The sequence below is a fragment of the Carcharhinus amblyrhynchos genome, chromosome 31 (genome assembly GCF_965287045.1).
Source record: "Carcharhinus amblyrhynchos chromosome 31, sCarAmb.v2.hapA, whole genome shotgun sequence".
Taxonomy (NCBI): domain Eukaryota; kingdom Metazoa; phylum Chordata; class Chondrichthyes; order Carcharhiniformes; family Carcharhinidae; genus Carcharhinus; species Carcharhinus amblyrhynchos.
The window spans coordinates 25,326,681-25,351,367 of record NC_137354.1 but is presented as its reverse complement, the minus strand read 5'-3'; the positions used below and the strand labels follow the sequence as shown (position 1 = coordinate 25,351,367).

Below are 24,687 nucleotides of genomic sequence, written 5' to 3'. Positions count from 1 at the left end.
TCACTGATAGACTGATACCGAGCTGGATACAGTATTCCAGCTGTGGCCTCACTGATAGACTGATACCGAGCGGGATACAGTATTCTAGCTGTGGCCTCACTGATAGACTGACACCGAGCGGGATACAGTATTCCAGCTGTGGCCTCACTGATGGACTGACACCGAGCTGGATACAGTATTCCAGCTGTGGCCTCACTGATGGACTGACACCGAGCTGGATACAGTATTCCAGCTGTGGCCTCACTGATGGACTGACACCGAGCTGGATACAGTATTCCAGCTGTGGCCTCACTGATAGACTGACACCGAGCTGGATACAGTATTCCAGCTGTGGCCTCACTGATAGACTGACACCGAGCTGGATACAGTATTCCAGCTGTGGCCTCATGGATAGACTGACATCGAGCTGGATACAGTATTCCAGCTGTGGCCTCACGGATATACTGACACTGAGCTGGATACAGTGTTCCAGCTGTGGTCTGACTGTATAGGCCAACCTATTCCCCTGTGACTAAAGGCCCATGTTACATTTCTTTTCCTAACCACCTGCTGTTAATTTGAAAGACATTCAGATCCCTCTGTCCTGCAGCATTCTGTAATCTGTCCCTACGGAAATAATATTCTTCTCTTCCCACCAAAAGCTCAGAAAGTCCATTTGAATTACTTCTTGAACTGTAAATTTCAATTCACTTCTCCGAGAACTATTTTAATTCTCCTCTCAGCCTCTCAGCTGTTCATCTTGATCAGCCTTCAAGACCTAAAAGACTTTGGCTCGGAACGTCACCTGTAACACAGAGCGTGAGCCCCAACTCCCTCAAACTTTCTCCGATTGACCAGAGTTCGTTTTTGGCTCATTCCTCAGTGTGCTTTTAGGATCGTTAGTTTATGGGCAGCTAATGTCATAATTCACAAATAAATTGTTAAACTTTAAAGTTTATTTATTAGTGTCACAGGTAGGCTTACATTAACACTGCAATGAAGTTACTGTGAAGTTGCCACGCTCCAGTGCCTGTTCGGGTACACTGAGAGAGAATTTAACACGGCCAATGCACCCTAAGCAGCACAGCTTTCAGACTGTGGGAGGAAACCCACGCAGACACGGGGAGAAGGTGCAAACTCCACTCGGACAATGACCCAAGCTGGGAGGTGAACCCGGGTCCCTGGCGCTGTGAGGCAGCAGTGCTAACCACTGTGCCACCCTGTCTGCCTAATTGGACTAAATGCTGCCAAAAATCACCCAACTGCTGTCAGCGCCGCCAAGCCAGTCCCTAGGGTTTGTCATAGTTCACGTATTGCTTGGCAGAGCTGATCAAGATATGTGCCAATGACTGATATACCACTCGGCTCTGAGCCAATCCCGTCCCACTCCTCGAGTCACTTAATCATTTATTTTCATAGAATCGCAGAAACCTGACAGTGCAGAAAGAGGCCCTTCGGCCCATCGAGTCTGCACCGAACACAATCCCACCCAGGCCCTACCCCCATATCCCGACATATTTTACCCACTAATCCCTCTAACCTCCACTATCCTGGACACTAAGGGGCAATTTCTTAGCATGGCCAATCAACCTAACCCACACATCTTTGGACTGTGGGAGGAAACCGGAGCACCCGGAGGAAACCCACGCAGACACGAGGAGAATGTGCAGACTCCAGACAGACAGTGACCCGAGCCGGGAATCGAACCCGGACCCTGGAGCTGTGAAGCAGCAGTGCTAACCCACTGTGTATACAGAACCTTACGCACAGTAGAAGTTATTCAACCCCTCGTGCCTATGCCAGCTCACTGATAGAGAAGAGTCAGTCCCAGGTCCCCCTCTTTCCCTGTGACCCTGCAATACTCTCTCCTTCCATTATTTATCCAATTCCTTTTGAAAATTCCCCTCGAATCTGCTGCTGTTCTGGGAGCAGATTCCCCATCACAGCTCACGCTGTGAAATCAGCTTTTGCCACCGGCATCCTGGTTACTTTGCTGACTATCTGTGCCCAGTGGAAACTTTTTCTCCTAGTTTCCTCTCTCATGTTTCGAAGAATCTGAATGGAAAATATGTAGGTCTACATCTGTGCGGCAACATGGCCAGGCGACTGGGCAGTTACTTCCCTTTCTCATTCTGAAGGGATCTATCAAATGCTGTTACGTTCATTTGTGAGTAGCAGTTTCACTTCCGTGAAATATCACACATTGGTTCAGTTTCCTGTTTCCGAAAGATGCTTGGTTTGTTCTGAACCGCATCGGGGACGTAGGTGTTCAAGAGTAAGATCAGTGACCCTTACCCACAAGGTACTGTGATAAAGTCATGTCTATTTTAGCAGTGACTATTTTTAACTTGCACTTTTTATATTGCATCACACTTCGAGAACAGTTCACATTTTTAACAACAGAGGCACTAGATTGAAAGGACGAGGAAGAAGGTCATTCGCGTCAATGCTAGCGCTTTGAAGGAGCACAACAATTCGCCCCACTTTTTCCTTTATTAAGGTTTAGTGGACGGTGAGGAAGGTTTTCAAAGCTTGCAGAGGGATTTGGACCAGCTAGAAAAATGGGCTGAAAAATGACAGGTGGAATTTAAGTGTGAGGTATTGCACTTTGGAAGGACAAACCAAGTTAGAATATACAAGGTAAATGGTAGGACTCTGAAGAGTGCAGTAGAACAGAGGGATCTGGGAATACAGATACATAATTCACTAAAAGTGACGTCACAGGTAGAAAGGGTCGTAAAGAGTGCTTTTGGAACACTGGCTTTTATAAATCAAAGTATTGAGTATAAGAGTTGGAATGCTATGGTGAGTTTGTATAAGACATTGGTGAGGCCGAATTTAGAGTATTCTACGCAGTCTTGGTCACCTAATTACAGGAAAGATATTAATAAGGTTGAAAGAGTGCAGAGAAGGTTTACAAGGATGTTGCTGGGACTTGAGAAACTGAGTTACAGAGAGAGATTGAATAGGTTAGGACTTTATTCCCTGGAGCTTAGAAGAATGAGGGGAGATTTGATAGAGGTGTATCAGATTATGATGGGTATAGATAGAGTGAATGCAAGCAGGCTTTTTCCACTGAGGCTAGGGGAGAAAAAAAAACAAAGGGCATGGGTTCAGGGTGACGGGGGAAAAGTTTAAAGGGAATATTAAGGGGGGGCTTCACACAGAGAGTGGTGGGAGTGTGGAATGAGCTGCCGGATAAAGTGGTGAATGCGGGGTCACTTTTAACACTTAAGAAAACCTTGGACAGGTACATGGACGAGAGGGGTGTGGAGGGATAAGGTCCAAGCGCAGGTCAGTGGGACTAGGCAAAAAATGGTTCAGCACAGACAAGAAGGGCCAAAAGGCCTGTTTCTGAGCTGTAATTTTCTATGGTTCTAATTTACAGGATGTGGGCATCTCTGACCAAGCCAGCGTTTACTGCCCATCTCTTGTCCCCCTTGAGAAGGCGCGAGTGAGCTTAGTGGCACTTCTGAATGTTGTAAAGAGGTCTCAGACTTTGTGAGGAATAAAAGATATTGATAAGAGAACCTCGGGAGAGGAGTTACAGTTCCAGGCTGTGCTGGAGTTGGGTTAATTACATGGCTGCTGGATTATTCTGCCTGCGAGAGGACTCCACCCTGTGGGGTGATCGCTCACTTTTAGAGTCAGCTGATTCTCTTCTGCTGTGGAGGCAGACACACCACTTACACAGCAACTTGTGAGACCTGTAATTATTAAATGCCATCCCTAATTGCCCTTGAGAAGGTGGAGGTGGGCTGCCGCTTGCCTTTGGAAACTGTCTTGTTTCAGCTTCAGGTAGCACACTCACGTGAAAATGAGCTAATAATGTGCCCAAAACAATGATTACAGAGAGGTCCAGAGTTACTCGCTGAAGAACATTTCTCAATTTTATCTCTCTCCTACCCCCCTCTCTCTCTCTCTTCTCCCCCCACCCGCCAACATCTTTGTCTGTCACTGCTTACAGCTTCTCTGCCTTTGCCCATTCACACCCTTTATTCTCTCTGGGGACAGCTATTACTAGTCTTTTCCCCCTGGTTTCTGTGACTTTGACTCACCTTTCATTCCCTCCCCCTGCAGTATAAATATCTCCCACTTCCCATGCCTTTTAGCTTTGACAAAAAGTCAGCTGGACTCGAAACATCAGCTCTTTTCTCTCTTTACAGATGCTGCCAGACCTGCTGAGATTTTCCAGCGTTTTCTCTCTTGGTTTCAGTTTCCAGCATCCGCAGTAATTTATTTTTATCCAGAACATTTCTGATGTTGGGCGAAATCAAATTCAAGATATTTGCAGAAACTTGAACAGGTCCTTTCTGATTCACTGAGTATCTGCTGCATTTCTCTTGTTTGGAATGGTGACAGTCACTTGATTGTTTGATTGGTGGAGCAGTTGTGTTAAATTTTTGATTTCTTGATATTTGATTTATTGTTGTTACATATATCGTCACACATTGAAAAGTCTTGTTTCTTGTGCGCTATACAGACAAAGCATACCATTCATAAAGTACAGGGGGGAGAAGGAAAGGAAATGGTGCAGGCTGTAGTGTTACAGTCAGAGCTGGGGTGTAAAAAAAGATCATCTTAATGTGAGGTAGATCCATTCAAAAGTCTGACAGCAGCAGGGAAGAAGCTGGTACGTGACCTCAGACTTTTGTATCTTTTTCCCCACAGAAGAAGGTGGAAGAGAGAATGCCCGGGGTCTGTATGTGGTCCTTGATTACCTGCTTTTCTTAGGCAGCAGGAAGTGTAGACAGTGTCAATGGGTGGGAGGCTGGTTTGTGTGATGGACTGGGCTTTGTTCACAACCCTTTGTAGTTTCTTGTCGTCATTTGTACAACTCTGCACATGGGTTAGGTTTGACAATGGTGACCACATGGTCAATAGACTGCTGGCACTGAAATGTGAGGCTGGGCATCTGTTCAATCACTGCAATGGCCATTTCAAACTGCTGATTTACCCTGGGAAGGGGGCAACATTGTAAAGAATGTTAATGTTTACACTTGTATTTGTTTCAGTGTTCAGCGGCCAGGAGAAGCGAGTGGAGAACGTTTACATTACAGCGTCACGCACTAACCCATATGGAAGCTACAGCCCAGGTATTTAACCTGTTATTCCCCCCACCTCTGAGTGGGATGCTTCTTTCCTACTTAATTCCGAAGTTTCAATGAAGGGCAAAGGCCACGTGGAACAGAAGGAAAGGTGGGGTGGGGCAGGACTGCTGATAGTAACATGGGTTTAAAACTATTAGATTGTACGAGGTAGGGAAGACAGGAGGACATAACGAGTTCCACAGTTTATTAAATTTATTCACCAGATATGGGTGCCAGTGGCGTTATTGCCCACCCCTAACTGCCCCTTGAGAAGGTGGTGGTGAGCTGCCTTCTCGAACTGCTGCAGCCCCTGAGGTGTAGGTACACCCTCAGTGCTGTTAGTTCCAGGATTTTGACTCAGTGACAGTGAAGGAACAATGAAGTATTTCCGAGTCAGGATGGTGTATGACTTGGAGGGGAACCTCCAGGTGGGGGGGTGTTCCCAAATACCTGCTGCCCTTCTCCTTCTAGATGGTGGTGGTTTTGGGTTTGGGGAAGGTGCTGCCTAAGGAACCTTGGTGAGTTCCTGCAGTGCATCTTGTAGATGGCACTGTGTGTCAATGGCGGAGGGAGTGAATGTTTGTGATCAGGGGAGCAATCAAGCTGGCTGCTTTGTCCTGAATGGTGCCAGGCCCTGTTAAATCTTGAGCAACAATGTGAGGTTATGAGGAACCCTGAGGGGCTGTATTAGCCCGCAGAGGCTGCTAATAGTCTAGGTTTTATCTGGATTTCCCAGACCCTGCTTCAAGCTACCAAGGCAAAAAGCTTTTAGGGACATAAAGATAAGTTGTATTTGGGGTGGGATTTTCCAGCTGCACTCACTCCAAGACCGCAAAGTCCTGCCTGAGGCCAGTGGAGTTTTGTATGGTCCTGTCCCGCCCACTATGATTCCCGTGGCGGGCAGGAGGAGAAAATCCCATCCGTGATCTTTGTCATTTTCTTTGAACATGAATTAATCATAAAGTCACATTGGAGAAGGGGACCAATCATTGCTGGACCAATCATCATCCAGTTAGATGATTTTTGTGCTTTCTGATTGGTCCTGGGGATGTGTCATGTGACCAATGGCAGGGGGTGGGGTGGGGGTGGGGGTGGGGGGGGGGGGAGACGATTGGAGGTGGGAGGGAGTGAAACGGGATCTCCAGATACGTGTCCGACTGGAGTTGACAACTCCGAGTCAGAGCGAATGACAATCCGGGGATTGTCACAGGCCCAGCTGATTGTAAGTTGTAAATCTGTCCAGAAACTGTTCAGGCAGAGAGATCAACAGCAGATCATAACAAACAGGAGCAGGAGTGGGCCATTCAGCCCCTCGAACCTACTCCACCATTCAATACCATCCCGGATATCCTTGGATTCCCACTCCATTCCCACTGCCACCCCTCGTGTCTCTCGATTTTCTGAGAAACCAGAAATCGGTCCCCCCCCACCCCCGTCATAAATATATTCAGCGTTGGAGCAGCCACAGCTCTCTGGGGAAAGAAAATTCCAAAGGTTCACAAACCTTTAAACAAAGAAATTTCTCCTCATTTCAGTCCCCCCCGCATCCTGAAATTTTATTTCCTTGCTTTGGTGAGTCTCGCTGGTTTTGCCGACAGTTTTCCCTGATGGGACAGTCCTGAAGGGGGGGAACCACATTTGTGTCCTGGCAACAGACTCATACAAATGGGAATTGGAGGCTAAGATTCCAGTTGCTTACTGTACGGCCCAGGAGAGATCCGAGAGTTTCAGGATCTCTGTACTTCGGCTGGTGTGATGATGGTTTATAAAAACAGAAAATGCCGGATAAACTCAGCAGGTCTGGCAGCATCTGAGGAGAGAAAGAGAGTTAATGTCTTAGATCTAAACAATCCTTCAACAGAACTAAAAAAAAGGTAAAACCATAGAATCCCTACAGTGCAGGAAGAGACCATTCAGCCCATCGAGTCTTCACTGACTCTCCGAAAGAGCGTCCCATCCTGACCTCTCCCTCCACCCTATCCCAATAACCCCCAGCAGTTACTGTTGCCAATCTGCCTAACCCGCACATCTTTGCAAGGCCAATTCCTCTAACATTCGGCTTACATTAAAACTGCCGTGAAATTGCTTTGAAAATCCCCTCGTTGCCACACTCTGGCGCCTGTTTGGGTACACTGAGGGAGAATTTAGCATGGCCAATGCACCTAACCTGCACATCTTTGGAGTGTGGGAGGAAACCGCAGCACCTTGAGGAAACCCGCTTGGACATGGGGAGAATGTGCTGACCCCACACAGGCGGCGACCCAAGCTGGGAATCGAACCCAGGCCCCTGATGCTGTGAGGCAGCAGCACTAACCACTGTGCTACCCAATGTAGAAATGTAATAATCATATAGTGAGAAAGGGAGCGAAGGAGGTGGGATAGAGTAGAACCGGGATGGGTCGGGGCAAAGGAGGGCTGGAGACAGATGTCCTGGATATTAGACAAAGGAGAGTGTTAATGATGCCACTTGGAGATAGAGAATGAGAGCAAAACTGAGCAGCAAGGGACGGGCTGTGGAAGTGTGAGTGAGAGAGAGGGACTGGATAACACTGGCTGACTTTGCTTGTGTTTGATGGGGATTTTTTTTCAGTAATTCCTCCACGCTCGAAGCAGGCGCTCTCCAGAGCTCCGTCCAGCGACTACGACCCGTTTGCCGGGATGAAGACCCCCGGCCAACGCCAGCTCATCACCTTGCAGGAACAGGTGAAGTTAGGAATGATCAGCGTGGATGAAGCTCTTCTGCAGTTCAAGGAGTGGCAACTCAACCAGAAACGCAGGTCGGAGTCCTTCCGGTTCCAGCAGGTATTTCCCGCTCCAAACTCATCCATTTCGCTCCACCACCCCCCGCTTGCTCCTCCCCACCCCATCAATCCAACCCAATTGGACATTCGGTTTGTTATCGATGCTGGGGGCAGGGTGGGGGTGGGGGGTGGTGCCGTAAGCAGATACCCAGTTGAGTTGATGTTGGTTGAGGATATCGGGATGTCGGGGAGAACTGTTCCTCTTCAAATTAGCTCCATCCAGTGAGTGGGGGGGGGACGCAGGCCACAGTTTAACGACTCACCCAAAAGACAGGACAGCACTCCCCCTGCACTCGTTCTTAAATGTCTCGGGTGAGAATTGATCCTCCAATGTTAAGATGGTAAAGTTACCACTGAATGGCAGAACCAATCTTTGTTGTTTGTGGGCCTCGAGTTTTGGAAGGGGCCCTGTTGTACAGTGCTGTGTATGCCTACCTGCCATTGTGATATAAAGGTGTTTCACCCCCGGTATGATGTATAGAGTTACATGGTGCTAGACTCAGAGAGAACATTCTAGAAGCAGCTGGTGACAGTTGGAAGCAGCTACTTGCAAGTTCATAACCTGGAATCTGTAAACAGTTGAAGACTAACAATACACAGTTCATGTTTAAAAATACAATTCTCAAGATTTCATCCTGGAGGCTTCCTTAATACAGCACTCATTGCTTTAGTTGCAATAGAACATAGAAAAACTATAGCACAAACAGGTCCTTCGGCCCGCAAGTTGCACAGATGATATCCCTACCCTTACCTATAACTCTCAATCCCATTAAGTCCCACGTACTCATCCAGAAGTCTCTTAAAATACCCTATTGAATTTGCCTCCACCACCACCGACGGCAGCCGATTCCACTCACTCACCACCCTCTGAGTGAAAAACTTACCCCTGACATCTCCTCTGTCCCTACTCCCCAGCACCTTAAACCTGTGTCCTCTCGTAGTGACCATTTCAGCCTGGGGTAATAGCCTCTGAGAATCCACCCTATCTATTCCTCTCAACATCTTATACAATATTAATCTTAAGCAGGTGTAATGACTCAGGAAGCCCCACTGGAAAGGAACATAGTTTATTACAGATTGCAAAATAAAGCCACGTTCGTGCTGTACACACATTAATCCCGGCCTAGGACTGCAGTTTTTAAAAGGCTCAGGTAATGAAGTCCGGCCGGGTAGGTCACTGCCTGTTACCGGAGGAACTCGTATTCAGCGAGTCCCAGAGGGAGAGATTGCTGTGATCCCCATGGAGATTGGGGGGGTTATCACACAGTATTCCAAATGTGGCAGAACCAATGTCTTGTACAACTTCAACAAGATGTCCCAACTCCTGTTCTTCAGCAAAACGTCCTCAGCTAAACATCTTCATCTGCTTTATTGGTGACACTAAAGTCAGGATTATGATGTTCCAAAAAGCCAGTTGATGAAGGATATAACTGGAGCCCACCCTTATACATTTCCTGGAGATATGAGGCAAAGCAGCTGGGGAATTTAAATTCAATTAATGAAATTAAATCTGGAATAAGAAAACTAATTGAAGTAATAGCGACCACGAAACTTCTGGGTAGACTATAAAAGCTCATTTGGTTCACCACTGTCCTTTACAGTAGGGAATCAGCTGTCTTTACCTCCTCTAGCCTACATATTACTCCAGACTCTCTGCAATACTCTCCACGTGTCTCTGAAATGACCAAACAAACCATTCAGTTGTAATCGGGATGGTGGTTCAATGACAGTGAGGAGGGGGCAATTAATACCAGCTTTGATAGTGACAAGCATCGTGGGCTGAGGGGCCTGTACTGCGCTGTAATGTTTTAAAAGCCTTTCACACGAGTGAATAAATAGAAATATTATGGGTGAAGTAACAACCTCACCTGACCATAAAATTATAACGATATTGTCACTGTCTCTATAAACTCTTTACTTTGTCTTCATTGCGTGTTGTCTATCACACAGAGTGATAGAGCAGGTGGACCCTGAGAAATCTGACAGTGTCTTTCTGTGTTCAGGAAAACCTGAAGAGGTTGCGAGACAGTATCACCCGGAGGCAGAACATCAAGGGAAGGTCTGGAAAAAACCAAGGTGCGTTCCAGCCACACCTGTTGATCAAGGCTATTTGAAATGGGCATTTCATTTCCCTACCGACCCAGTGGCACAGCCTGGGTGGGGCAGACAAAACCAGAATACTGCGGATGCTGCAAGCTGAAACAAAAACAGAAAATGCTGGAAAATCTCAGCAGGTCTGACAGTGTCTGTGGGGAGAGGAGAGAGCCAGTGTTTCATGCCTGGGTGACCCTTCATCAGAGCTCAAACTCTGACAAAGCTCACCTCTGAAGTGGCCCGGCAAGCCACTCAGCTCAAAGGGTGATGAGGGATGGAGAGAAGGTTAAGAGGTGATTTTATAGATGCGTACAAGATGATCAGGGGGTTAGATAGGGTGCACAGTGAGAGCCTTTTTCCTCGGATGGTGATGGCTAACACGAGGGGACATAGCTTTAAATTGAGGGGTGGTAATTATAGGACGGATGTCAGAGGAAGGTTCTTTACTCAGAGGGTAGTAAGGGCGTGGAATGCCCTGCCTGCAGCAGTTGTGGACTCGCCAACTTTAAGGGCGTTCAAATGGTCAGTGGATAGGCATATGGATGATATTGGAAAAGTGTAGGTTAGACGGGCTTTAGATTCATTTCACTGGTCAGCGCAACATCGAGGGCCGAGGGGCCTGTACTGCGCTGGAATGTTCTATGTTCTATCAGGCCCTGGGGAATTATTGGCTTTCAGTCCTATTCATTTCTCCAGTGTTTTTTTTAGTAATACTAATTTCCTCCTCACTAGACCCTTGATTCCTTCACATTTTCTGGGAAGCTATTTGTGTCTGTCTCTGTGAATAACTAAAGTAGTTGTTTAATTTGCTCTGCAGTTTCCTTGTTCTCTATTATAAATTCCCCTGTTTTGGACTGTAACTGACCTACATTTGTCTTCACTGATCTTTTTTTCACGTACTTATAGAAACATTTACAGTCCACTTTTGTTACTTGTAAGTTTTCCCTCAGACTCTATTTTCCCCTCATAACATAAGAACATAAGAAATAGGAGCAGGAGTAGGCCATCTAGCCCTTCGAGCCTGCCCCGCCATTCAATAAGATCATGGCTGATCTGAAGTGGTTCAGTTCCACTTTCCCGCTTTCTCCCCATAACCCTTAATTCCCCTGTCTATCAGAAACCTATCTACCCGTGACTTAAATATATTTAGCGAGGCAGCCTCCGCCACTTCAACGGGCAGAGAATTCCAGAGATTCACCACCCTTTGAGTGAAGAAATTCCTCCTCAACTCTGATCTAAACTGTCCCCCCTTATCTCGAGGCTGTGCCTCTAGTCCTGCTATCCTTTCTGAGCGGGAAGAATCTCTCTACCTCTACCCTATCCATCCCTTTCATTATCTTGTAAGTCTCTATAAGATCCCCCCCTCATCCTTCTAAACTCCAACGAGTACAGACCCAGTCTATTCAATCTCTCTTCATAGTCCAACCCCCTCAACTCCGGTATCAGCCTAGTAAACCTCCTCTGCACTCCCTCCAAGGCCAAAATATCCTTGCGCAATTGCGGTGACCAAAACTGCACACAGTACTCCAGCTGCGGCCTCACCAGTGTCCTGTACAGTTGCAGCAAGACCTCCCTGCTTTTATATTCTATCCCCCTCGCTATAAAGGCCAACATTCCATTCGCCTTCCTGACCACCTGCTGCACCTGCAGACTGGGTTTTTGCGACTCATGCACAAGGACCCCCAGGTCCCTCTGCACCGTAGCATGCTGCAGCTTTTCGCCCTTTAAATAGTAATCCCTCCTACTATTATTCCTGCCAAAGTGGATAACCTCACACTTGCTAACATTATACTCCATCTGCCAGGTCCTCGCCCACTCACTCAGCCTATCCAGATCCCTCTGCAGACTTTCCACACCCTCCGCACAATTTGCTTTTCCACTCATCTTCGTGTCATCAGCAAATTTCGTCACCCTACACTCAGCCCCCTCCTCCAGATCATCTATATAAATGGTAAATAGCTGAGGCCCCAGAACCGATCCCTGCAGGACTCCACTAGTCACCAACCGCCAACCAGAATAGCACCCATTGACACCGTCACGACCTTGATGCACGGTGGAGCAGGCTCGAGGATATGCTCCAGTTGTGCCTGTTTATATGTACCTGACGAGGGGTTAATATTCTGTTAATATCCGGTTGATCTCCTTATTAAAGAAAGTATTTCTTAGTTGAGAGCATTGCCACAGAGGATCAGCAGGACATAGCGAGTGTTTTAAAATGTAAACTGTTATGATTGCTGACCAGAGTTGGAGATTACACTTCCTGCTCGAGCAAGCGACATTCCAGATGGTACAGAGTTTGGAGTTTATGAAGATAATCCCAGATTCATCCCGCCTTGCCCACTCCGAGAAGGGATACAGCGGGGGATGTGGAAAACGGGAAGCACGTCCAGCACAGCAAGTATGTCCATCTTTGTGACATAGAACATAGAACATAGAACATAGAACATTACAGCGCAGAACAGGCCCTTCGGCCCACGATGTTGCGCCGACCAGTTACAAAAACAATGACCCACTAGCCTATACCAATCCCTTTTCGTCCATAAACCTATCCAGAGATCTCTTAAACGCCCCCAAACTAGACGCATTTACAACTGCAGCAGGCAGGGCATTCCAATCCCTCACCACCCTCTGGGTAAAGAACCTACCCCTGACATCCGTCCTGTAGCTACCCCCCCTTAATTTAAAGTCATGCCCCCTCGTGCTAGCTTTCTCCATCCGAGGAAAAAGGCTATCACTATCCACCCTATCCAAACCTCTAATCATCTTATATGTTTCAATAAGATCCCCTCTTAGCCGCCTTCTTCCCAACGAAAACAACCCTAGATAGTCGTGCGTCCGACTCTTAACCATGGTCTAATCCCTTTACCCATCCTCCCTGAGATAGGGGCTAAACCGAGCATATCACCACAACACAGAGGCGGCCATTTGGCCCGTCATGCTTGGTGGCAGCTCCCCTTATCTCATAAACTCTTTTTGATTTTCTTATCCTTGTTTTCAAACCCTTCCTTACTTTCCGTGGAATCATCGAACACAGGAGGAAGCTACTCTGCTCCTTATAGAGCAATACAGCACGCAGAGAGGCCCTTCGGCCCGACCAATCCATGCTGACCTCCCAACTAGTCCCAGTTCCCAGTGCCCCCACACCCCCCACCCACACATCTTTGGACTGCGGGAGGAAACCAGACCACCTGAAGGCCTGTTCTGGCCTTATTTGGCAGACACGGGGAGAATGTGCAAACTCCACACAGACAGTGACCCGAGCCGGGAATCGAACCCAGGTCCCTGGAGCTGTGAAGCAGCAGTGCTAACCCCACTGTGCCACCCTTATCCCGATATCCCTCTAATCCTTTCTCATCCATGTACTTATCCAAATGCTTTGTAAATGTTGCTCTTGTGCCTGCCTCAATCACTTTCTCTGGCAGCTCATTCCAGACCCGCACCCCGCTCTGTGTGAAGGAGTTGCCCCTCGGGTCCTTTTTAAATCTTTTCCTCCCCCCCCCACACCTTAAACCGAAAGAGACGATGGGTGGAATTTTCCCACCCCTCCCAGCAGGGGGATCGTAGCGGGCGGGACACAGAGCGTGCAAAGTCCGTCGAGCTTGGGTGGGGTTTTCCGGTTTTGGGGCGAGCGGGGCTGAAAAATCCCACCCGATGTACGTTCACTCCGTCTGTGCCCCTCGTGATGTTATACACCTCACTAAGGTCACACCTCATCCTCCTCCGTCCCAAGGAACAAAGTCCCGGTTGCATTAATCTGCTTCCCTGCTCTTTCTCTCAGTCCTGCTACTTTCTTTCCTTCCCGAGTGACCCCTCCATCCTCCTTGTTAATGAATGTTGACTTATTGAAGCATCGTTGTATCTGTCCGCACTTTACAAACTGCAGGTGAAACTGAAGGAGGGAAGGGATAGCAGGTCGGGCAGAAGGGTTTGGACTTTCGCAGAAGCCGCGCATCTCAAAGGAGGGGCACAAATCAACCAACTTGCATTTATATAGCACCTTTCGTATCTTTAAACCTCCCACAACAAGGCCAAGGATCCTCAGAAAAATCCTCTCTGGCGTTATTGGGCATAGAAGCGACTAGACTCAAAAAGAGCGAGGTCTAGTTTACCTTTGACCTTCCTAATCAGTTTGTGGGACACTCAACATCAGAAAGAAATGTTGGTTTTGATTTTTATCCCTCCCACTGTTAGGCTCAGTCAGAGATGCAACCTGTCACAAATCTACCTTCTTTCCAATGGAATTATTTCATTCTACTGCCTAATGTATAAACAGCAATCTGATAGAGAAGTTATAATTAAAGTTGATAATTAGTGTCACAAGCAGGTTTACATTAACACTGCAATGGAGTTACTGTGAAAATCCTCCAGTCGCCGCACTCTGATACCTGTTCGGGTTACACTGAGGGAGAATTTAGCACGGCCAGTGCACCCCAACCAGCACGTCTTTCAGACTGTGGGAGGAAACTGGAGCACCCGGAGGAAACCCACGCAGAGACGGGGAGAATGTACAGACCCCACACAAACAGTGATCCAAGCGGGGAATCGAACCTGTGTCCCTGGCATTGTGAGACAGCAGCTGTGCAACCATGCCAGGGCTAAAGGGAGTTAAACTTAAGAACATAAGAAATAGGAGCAGGAGTAGGCCATCTCGCCCTTCGAGCCTGCCCCGCCATTCAATAAGATCATGGCTGATCTGAAGTGGATCAGTTCCACTTTCCTGCTTTCTCCCCATAACCCTTAATTCCCTTGTCTAAGCCCTGGAGAAGATGCAGAATATTATTTTCTCTCTTCATCCAGTTTGTGACTGGCGGTTGCTGCCGCTCAGTGTTTGTTACGTGAGCTGTTCTGGCAGAGGTGGGTTTGAGGTTTTCTTTATCTAAAACTGTGCCAATAATTGCCCCTGTTTCCAAATCACCCTTCCTCCTGTTCTCTCTCCTCAGGCAGCCTCAGCAGTAGGTCAAGTACTCGGAGTGTCTTGAGTTTAAGCAGTGGAGCGGAGGGTGATAATGAGGTAAGTCACAGGGGACGTTACAGAGCCTGATGTCAACACTCTCACTGATGAAGCGGATGTGTGGCCTGTCTCGGTGCAATGACAAGGTCACTCCCAGTCTGCGTCAGCCGCAGGCAGTAACCGAGGAGAGAGACTGAGCCGGCGGCTGGAGAGTGGGACTGCTTGGGATGGGAGGAAATAGTTTCAATCAAATAATTTCCATGGAGTATTGTGCGCAGTTCTGGTCACCGCACTACCAGAAGGACACGGAAGCTTTGGAAAGGGCGCAAAGCAGGTTCACCAGGATGTTGCCTGGTCTCGAGGGTGTTGGCTATGAGGAGAGGTTGAATAAATTAGAATTGTTTTCACTGGAAAGACAGAGGCTGAGGGGGGACCTAATGGAGGTCTACAGAATGATGAGAGGCAGAGAGAAGGGGGATAGTCAGGGGCTTTTCCCCAGGGTGGAAGTGTCAATTACACCAAGATTGGGGGAAAGGCAAATTGTGCGGAGGGTGTGGAGAGTCTACAGAAGGATCTAGATAGGCTGGGCGAATGGGTCAGGAACTGGCAAATGGAATTTAATGTTGGCAAGTGTGAGGTGGTCCACTTTGGTAGGAAGAATGGTAGGAAGGACTATTACTTACGTGGCGAAAAACTGCAGCAGGCGACGGTGCAGAGGGACCTCGGGGTCCTTGTGCATGAGTCGCAAAAACCCAGCTTGCAGGTGCAGCAGGTGGTCAGGAAGGCGAATGGGATGCTGGCCTTCATAGCGAGGGGGATTGAATATAAAAGTAGGGAGGTCTTGCTGCAGCTGTATAGGGCATTGGTGAGGCCGCAGCTGGAGTACTGTGTGCAGTTTTGGTCGCCGTACTTACGCAAGGATATTTTGGCCTTGGAGGGAGTGCAGAGGAGGTTCACTAGGCTGATGCCGGAGTTGAGGGGGTTGAGCTATGAGGAGAGGCTGAATAAACGAGGCTTGTACTCGTTAGAGTTTAGAAGAATGAGGGGAGATCTCATTGAGACGTATAAGATGATGAATGGGATGGATAGGATAGAGGTGGAAAGACTCTTCCCGCTCAAAAAAGACAGTAGGACTAGGGGGCACAGCCTCAAGATAAAGGGGGGGTGGTTTAGAACGGAGTTGAGGAGGAACTTCTTCACTCAAAGGGTGGTGAATCTCTGGAATTCTCTGCCCGTTGAAGTGGTGGAGGCTGCCTCGCTAAATATTTTTAAGACGCGGGTTGATGGGTTTTTGATAAGAGAGGGGATTAAGGGTTATGGGGAGAGGGCGGGAAAGTGGAACTGAGCCACGACAGATCAGCCATGATCTTATTGAATGGCGGGGCAGGCTCGAAGGGCTAGATGGCCGACTCCTGCTCCTATTTCTTATGTTCTTATGTTCTTAAAGGCACAGGTTCAAGGTGAGAGGGGGAAATGTGGGGGAAGTTTTTCACACAGAGTGCGTTGGGTTCCTGGAACACGCTGCCTGAGGAGGTGGTGGAAGCAGACACATTAACAACTTTTTTCTTTATTCTTTTGTGAGACATGGGCGTCGCTGGCTGGCCACCATTTATTGTCCTTCCTTAGCTGGCCTTGAGAAGGTGGATAAAGATCTGCCTTCTTGAATCGCTGTTCTGTGGGTTGACCTAACAGGCATCTGGGTGGGTACATGAATAGGGAGGGAATAGAGGAATACAGAACCAGTAAGGGTAGGAGGTTTTTTTTAGTTTAGCTGGGGCATCGTGATGGGCACGGGCTTGGAGGGTCGAAGGGCCTGTTCCTGTGCTGTATCCCGGTGTTCTGCTGAAGAACATTCTTATCGATCCTGGAGTATTGGAGCAGTGTGACAAAATAATAGCAGCGAAGCGAGTTGGGCCAGATATTGCCAAGGACCAGGATATAGGAAGAGTCCAACCCATGTGGCAGTGGGAGGTGTTTTGGGCGGGGGGGGGGAGGGAGGAGGTTGCGGGTTTGTGGGGGGGTGGGGAGGGGGGTGGAGGTGCGGGACACCAGAGGTAACAGTGTAAGATCAGGAGGAGAAGCCATTGTCGGAGATAGTGTCTGTGTGTAGACTAGGATGGGTGTGGGTGAGTGGAGCTGATCCCAGCTGGTCAGTGAAGGACAGGCATTGGTTGAGATTGTTGCGAATTTTGCAGACAGGATGAGTAAATTGAGGGGGTGGTTTATCTGTAACCGGCAGATAGGGTGTCATTTCTGATTAGAGCAGCACTATTTCCGTACTGTCAGCACAGGGAGAGAGAGAGTTCCTGAGGAAACAGAAAGCTGAGTATTATCGTGTAATATATGGATCAGACCGGGAGGTTGGATGGACATCAGCCTGGTGTGAACAGAATTAAGGGAATAGGAGGTGGGTCACGTGGACAAGATGAAGGGGGAGAGATGGGCTGGTGTAACGGGGGAAATGGCAGAGACAGTTGGGATTAAAACCTGATAAGTCCCCGGGGCCTGACACACTGCATCCCAGAGTATTCAGGGAAATGGCCCTAGGAATAGTGGATGCATTGGTGATCATTTTCCAGCAATCTATTGACCCTGGAAGAGTTCCAGTGGATTGGAGGATAGCCAGTGTGAGCTCATTTTTAAAAAAGAGAAAACCGAGAGGTTCGCCTGACATCGGGGGTGGGGAAAATGCTGGAGTCAATTATTAAGGGTGTAATAACTGAGCATTTGGAAAGTAGTGACAGGATTGGTCCAAATCAGCATGGATTCACTAAAGGGAAATCATGCTTGACAAATCTTCTGGGAGCTTTGAGGAAGTGACCAGTTGAATGGACAAGGGTGAACCACTGAATGTTGGGTATCTAGACTTTCAAAAGCTTTTGACAAAGACCTACACAAGAGATTAGTGAGCAAAATGAAAGCTGATGGTATTAGGGGTAATGTATTGACGTGGATCGAGAACTGGTTGGCAGACAGGAAGCAGAGAGTGGAAATAAATGGGTCCTTTTCAGAGTGATGTGGAGGTGCCGGCATTGGACTGGGTTAAACAGAGTGAGAATTCTCACAACTCCAGGTCAAAGTCCAACAGGTTTATTTGGTAGCACGAGCTTTCGGAGCACTGCTCCTTCATCAGGTGAGTGAAGATTTGCTTCACAAACAGGGCAGATATAGACACAAACTCAATGACAAGATAATGATTGGAATGCGAGTCTCTACAGCTAATCAAGCCTTAAAGGTACAGACAATGTGAGTGGAGAGAGGGTTAAGCACAGGTTAAAGAGATGGGTATTGTCTCCAGACAGGACAGTTAGTGAGATTTTGCAGGTCCAGGCAAGTTGTGTGACATGAACCCAAGATCCCGGTTGAGGCCGTCCTCATATGTGCAGAACTTGGCTATCAGTCTCTGCTCAGCGACTCTGTGTGGTCGTGTGTTGTGAAGAATGGAGAGTGTTTACCCAAAGATCAGAGGCCGAATGCTGTTGACCGCTGAAGTGTTTCCCGACAGGAAGAGAGTACTCCTACCTGGTGATTGTCGAGAGGTGTTCATTCATCCATTGTTATAGCGTCTGCATGGTCTCCCCAATGTACCGTGCAGGGGGAAAGGGGGGGGGGAGAGTGGGGGCCAGGGAGAGAGGGGGGCAGGGAGAGTGGAGATAGAGAGAGAGGGTGGTGGGGAGAGGGAAAATTGATGGGGAAAAGGGGAGGTGGGGAGAGAGGGGAAAGGGGAAGGGGGAAATTGACAAGGAGGACAGGGGAGATGGGAAAAAGGGGAGAGAGGTGTGTGGGGGGGAGAGTGACGGGGGGACAGGGGAGGTGGGGAGAGGAGGAGGGGAACTGAGAACTGATCTCCCAGCAGAATCCACACAGTCAATGGTTGGGGTTGGTGCTGGGGCGGGTGTGGGGTGAGTTTTGGGGTATAGGTTTCACTTCCATGATCGTGAGTGCTGAATCTGAGTTCTCTCTGCCTGTGCGGTCACTGGAACGGGTGAAAGTGAAGTGAGGTGAACCAGGCTGAAAGCGATATAGAGACTGGCACCGTGAGACCACACAGCCTGGTTCAGTGTGGGCAGTGCAGCTGGGGGTGTGCCAACTTGCTCGGAGCACAGGAACAGAGGGACAGGATTTCCGCAGTCAGTCTCCTGATCTCCAAGCTGGATGAAAAGGAACGGTTCAGGCCGGTATTCTTATTCCCTGTTCTTTTCCTTCTGGGATGTGTCTGCAAGATCTCTGCCAATGTTAGACTGGAGAATCAGGAGAACCCTGTAGAACTCCCCACTTTAGTATGTAAATGTGTATAATATATTATCAGCAGCATTGTTTGACTCATTCTCTGTAAATAGTCACACTGTCTTTTCCCTGTTTAAGGATATTGAGCTGGTTGACTCGGGACTGATGAACAGACCAATCAACAGGCACAGACCACCTAGCTTACCGCCACCTCGGATCCCGCCTCGCACACCCACCAGGTAACCGCAATGTGCAAACCAGGAGCTCACCCTGGACTCCCAAACATCCTTCCCAATTCTCCTGAAAATCCAGGGTTCCCCCGGTCACCGCACCATCTAACAGTCACTGCCCGACTGTGACAGTCCATCCTGATGTATAAGAGGGCTGTTGTCGGGGCAAATGTGGAGAGAATGTTTCCTGTTGTGGGAGAATTGCGAATCAGGAGTCACTGATTAAAGAAAGGGTTTTAAATGGAGACGAGGAGATTTTGTTTCGCTGGGAGGGTGGTGAGTCTCTGGAACTCTCCTGCTGAAAGGTGGTGGGAGCAGAGAGCGTGAATATTCTTAAGGATGATCTGGATAGATTCTCGGTAAGCACGGGGGCACCGGGGGTGCGGGGGGGGGGGAGACGGGATGCAGATTTGACATTATCATCAGATCAGCAACGATCTTATTAAATGGTGAAGCAGGCTCGAGGGGCCGAATGGCCTCCAGCTCCTTGTTTTTATATTGAAGGATCTCCCTAATTCAGTGATTTATTCACTTTCTCAAAGAAACAACTGTCTCCAAGAGAAGCCTGAAATACTCAGGAATTTACAGAGACCCGTGGAAATAAACCTCCGACCTTCCCCCGGCAGCCAGGATTCTCCGATCCCACCACCACCCCCCCCCCCACCCCCCCCGGGGCTGGGATTCTCCAGTCTCCCCCCCCGGGGCTGGGATTCTCCAGTCTCCCCCCCCGGGGCTGGGATTCTCCGGCCTCCCCCCCGGGGCTGGGATTCTCCAGTCTCCCCCCCCGGGGCTGGGATTCTCCGGGCCCGCTGCAGTGAATGAAGCTTTGGCTGAGCGCCAAATCCTCCGCTCTCGCTGGCAGTGGCGACGGGATGTGGGCGAGATTGGAGAATTTGAGACTGGAGATATTGCAGGGTTTGGGAGCCAGTGGGTCGGCAATGATGGGCACGAGGGGTGAATGGGTGCCAGGCGGGGCTGTGAGCACCAGTAGCAGTTTCCTATAAGCTCTGCGGGCACTAACGCACCTGCTCTTTATTTTACAGGGCTCCAGCCCAAGCCCCAGCAAAAGTCACTTCTGCTCCTCCTGTGCCACCTAGGGGTCGATAGTCGTATTTCAGGCACCGGCGTTCACTCGAAGACACCATTTAAAGATTGGGAATCGAAGGGAAAGGGATTGTGAGCACAGCCTTGGTGCCCTGGGTCTACTGCAGATTTCTTCCTGACGGTACAGCCCTGGGTGATCTGGCTGGGTATCAGATTATTGATGTACTTGTTTGAAGGCTTTGTGGCAAATGGTGAGAATTGTCCCAGTAGCGAACTCCTCAGTGGCAGTGAAATGTCCAGAGGTGAAACGGGAATGATTGCCCCACGGTGGGGTGGGGGGGGGGGGGGGAGGGGGGGGAGGTTTGGAGGGGTGTGGGTGGAGAGAGAGGTAGGGGGGAAGGGTGGAAGGAGGAGGAGTTTGGAGGGAGGAGGGGTTTGGAAGGGGTGTGGTGGAGGTGGTGTGGGTGGAGGGAGTGGGGGCTGGAGGGGGAGGAGGGGATTTCAGGGATGTCGAGTGTTTCGGGGGGGGGGGGTCGGGTTACGATGGAACTCACCCAGAGGTGAGCTTTTAAATGAGTCACTCTGTGTGCTCCTGTAAGCTCTGACAACAACCTGTTCAAAATCGTACTCCTGTTTAAAATGGTGTTGAATAATAGATGTCCTGTATCTGAATAATCCTGCAAAGTGGCAAATATCTCCCTCTTCTCCCCAAACCCCCCCCCCAGCACCCTCCATGACCCCTCCTCCACACACACACACACACACACACCCCCACCCACACACACACACACACACACACACACATCCACACACACACACACACCCCCACCCACACACACACACACACACACACATCCACACACACACACACACACACACCCCCACCCACCCACACACACACACACCCTACCCACCCACACACACACACACACACACACACACACATCCACACACACACACACACCCCCACCCACCCACACACACACACACACACCCCCACCCACCCACACACACACCCCTACCCACCCACACACACACACACACACACACATCCACACACACAGCCCCTAACCCACTCACTCACCCACCCACTCACTCACTCACTCACCCACCCACCCACTCACTCACTCACCCACCCACCCACTCACTCACTCACCCACTCACTCACCCACTCACTCACTCACTCACTCACCCACTCACTCACTCACTCACCCACCCACTCACTCACTCACTCACTCACCCACCCAGCCACTCACTCACCCACTCACTCACTCACCCACCCACCCACCCACCCACCCACTCACTCACTCACTCACCCACCCACCCACCCACTCACTCACTCACTCACTCACTCACTCACTCACTCACCCACCCAGCCACTCACTCACCCACTCACTCACTCACTCACCCACTCACCCACCCAGCCACTCACTCACCCACTCACTCACCCACTCACTCACTCACTCACCCACTCACCCACCCAGCCACTCACTCACCCACTCACTCACTCACTCACCCACTCACTCACTCACTCACTCACTCACTCACTCACTCACTCACTCACCCACCCAGCCACTCACTCACCCACTCACTCACTCACCCACTCACTCACTCACTCACCCACTCACCCACCCAGCCACTCACTCACCCACTCACTCACTCACTCACTCACTCACCCACTCACCCACTCAGCCACTCACTCACCCACTCACTCACTCACTCACTCACTCACTCACCCACTCACCCACTCACCCACTCACCCACCCAGCCACTCACTCACCCACCCACTCACTCACTCACCCACTCGCACGCACGCACACACTCACACTCACGCATACCCACACAATCCCAGGGCTGGTATGCTGTTGAAAGGATTCTCACAAAATCAGCAGCAAAAACACCCCTGTCAGGGTGGCACACTGGTTAGCACTGCTGCCACCTCAACATGGGTTCGATTCCTGGTTTGGGCGATTGTCTGGAGGTTGCACATTCTCCCCATGTCTGCGTGGGTTTCCTCCAGGTGCTCCAGTTTCCCCCCACAGTCCTAAGGTGTACAGGTTCGGTGGATTGGCTACACTAAATTAGCCCTTAGTGTCCAAAGCTGTGCAGGTTAAATGGATTGGCCATGCTAAATGGCCCATTAGTGTCCCATCATGTACAGGATAAGGGGATTAGCCTTGCTAATTAGCCATGGGGTTATGGGGTTTGGGTGGGGAGGAGGGGCTGGGTGGAGTTTTGTTTTGGACAGTCGGTGCAGGCTTGATGGGCTGAATGGCCTCTTTCTGCACTGTGGGTTTTGATTGGTGTATTGGAACTGGTGAGGGAACTGTAACCCTGGGACCTATCGTACTGGGACACACAACAGAGAAAAGGAAAAATGCCTTGGCCGACTGAAACTGAGCCCCATCCTCCAGAGCAGCAACGGAATTGTTCAGTGACTAATCCGTGAGAAGGTTCAAACTCACATTTCACTGCGTGCACTGATAGGCACCCAGTCCACTGCAGTTTGTACTGTCAGCTAGATAACTTTTTAATTATAAAATAGAATAGTGTTTGGAACATCTTCAATGACGTTCTGTGTTTTGAAACTTGTACCTTTTTTGGAAGTTGAATGTTTTAATCTGTGAATCTGGTGCTTGGGGAGAAGAGGAATTCTGTTCATGAGGAAAACCTGCTCTTCCTCACAAGAAAGTGTGTCCGCCTAATCGAGGAGAAATATTTTGTCCGCCCCAGCCTGGATCACCCTGGTTCCTGCAGCAGACATTGGTGTGGGACCCTCTCCCAGTGAGTTTCCCCCAGGCAGGTGTGTCTCTGCTTCCTTGTACCTCGGAATTTACAAGGGGTGAAGGAAACTAAGGTGAGAAATCCGGATGTGAATGTGGTCGGACCACACGGAGGGCAGTGGATGGTTCGAGGGCAATCCGGATTTGGAGAGTGACATTGAGCTGAATTCTGAGGCTGGCCTCGATACCCTTCCAATCTCACAAACAAGTTATGACGTAGTTTGGACTTTTTCATGGGATGAGACGCTTGTTGATTAATGTTTAACGTCTCCTGTAATGATCAAACTAATATTGAAACTAAGGTCCACCACTGTGCACTTTAACCTTTATTAATGACCTTCCTGTGTGACCTGAAAGACTCTGACCTTTAACCTTTAAGTAGAAGGTATTATGTGTGATTGTTATTCTGTAGACCAGTGTTAAGTGAATATAAAAATATAAATCTATTGTTGGACTCTTTTTTCTAATCATATAAACAAGTGACGCTATCTTAGAAAACTAATATCTGTGACTCTGAACTACGGAATGCTATTGGTTGGAACATGAGGAATTGGATCAGAAATAGGCCATTCAGCCCCTCAAACCTGCTCCACCATTCAGTACGATCATGGCACCATTCAGTATGATCATAATTTTGGGTAGACTCCAGGCTCCTCTCTGCCCTTGACTCTTATGTGCATCAAAGGTCTAACTCAGTCTTGTATATATTCGATGATCCAGTCTCAATGGCCCCATTGGCAACACAGTGGCACAGTGGTTGGCACTTCTGCCTCACGGTGCCAGGGTCTCAGGTTCGATTCCCAGCTTGAGTCACTGTTTGTGCAGAGTCTGCACGTTCCCCCCACCTCCCCCCAACTCCCCCCAATGTTAGCATGGATTTCCTCCGGATGTTTCAGTTTCCTCCCACAATCCAAAGATATGTAGGTTAACTACATGACCATGCTAAATTGCCCCTTGGCGTCTCAAGGTGTGCAGGCTAGATACATTGGCCATGCTAAATTGCTCCTTAGTGTCCCACGATGTGAAGATTAGATGAATTGGCCATGATAAATTGCCCCTTAGTGTCCCAAGAGGTGCAGGTTAGGTGGATTGGCCATGCTAAATGGATAGATTGAGCCTGGATAAGATGCTGATTTGGAGAGTCAGTGCACTCTTGATGGGGTTTCTGAGGCAGCCGGTGCTGCCTAAACTTTAGACCGTACAAGACTCACAAAGCCAGTCTCTCTGTTTAAAGACTTAACTTCTATTTAGATTAGAGGCAGCTAGGAAAAGGGTCAGGGCAGCTCTGAGATAGAGCAGTTAGACCTCTCTGATGAAATCTGATTCAAAACTGATCAATTATAGGTTTTCTTATCAATTACTCCCACTTTTCATTAGCTTTACATCAATCATCTTCATTATACATAAATCAACAATAATACCTGACTTATGCCTTAGCCAATTGCATCTTATCTCTGACATAAAGGCATTTTATTAGTCCGTAGAATC

General features: G+C 48.9%; 1 protein-coding gene across 1 annotated transcript in view; it reads left to right on the top strand.

The window, feature by feature from the left end:
* The window catches only part of pik3ap1 (phosphoinositide-3-kinase adaptor protein 1), a 101,429-nt gene extending 80,692 nt beyond the window's left edge, over window positions 1–20,737 (top strand). The window contains exons 11-17 of the mRNA XM_080215772.1: window positions 4,995–5,075; window positions 7,660–7,871; window positions 9,874–9,946; window positions 12,207–12,362; window positions 14,905–14,975; window positions 19,281–19,381; window positions 20,416–20,737. Of these exons, the coding sequence (XP_080071898.1) occupies window positions 4,995–5,075; window positions 7,660–7,871; window positions 9,874–9,946; window positions 12,207–12,362; window positions 14,905–14,975; window positions 19,281–19,381; window positions 20,416–20,479 (758 nt within the window). The 3' untranslated portion in view covers window positions 20,480–20,737. The remainder of the gene's footprint in view (window positions 1–4,994; window positions 5,076–7,659; window positions 7,872–9,873; window positions 9,947–12,206; window positions 12,363–14,904; window positions 14,976–19,280; window positions 19,382–20,415) is intronic.
* Window positions 20,738–24,687: the final 3,950 nt, after the last annotated feature.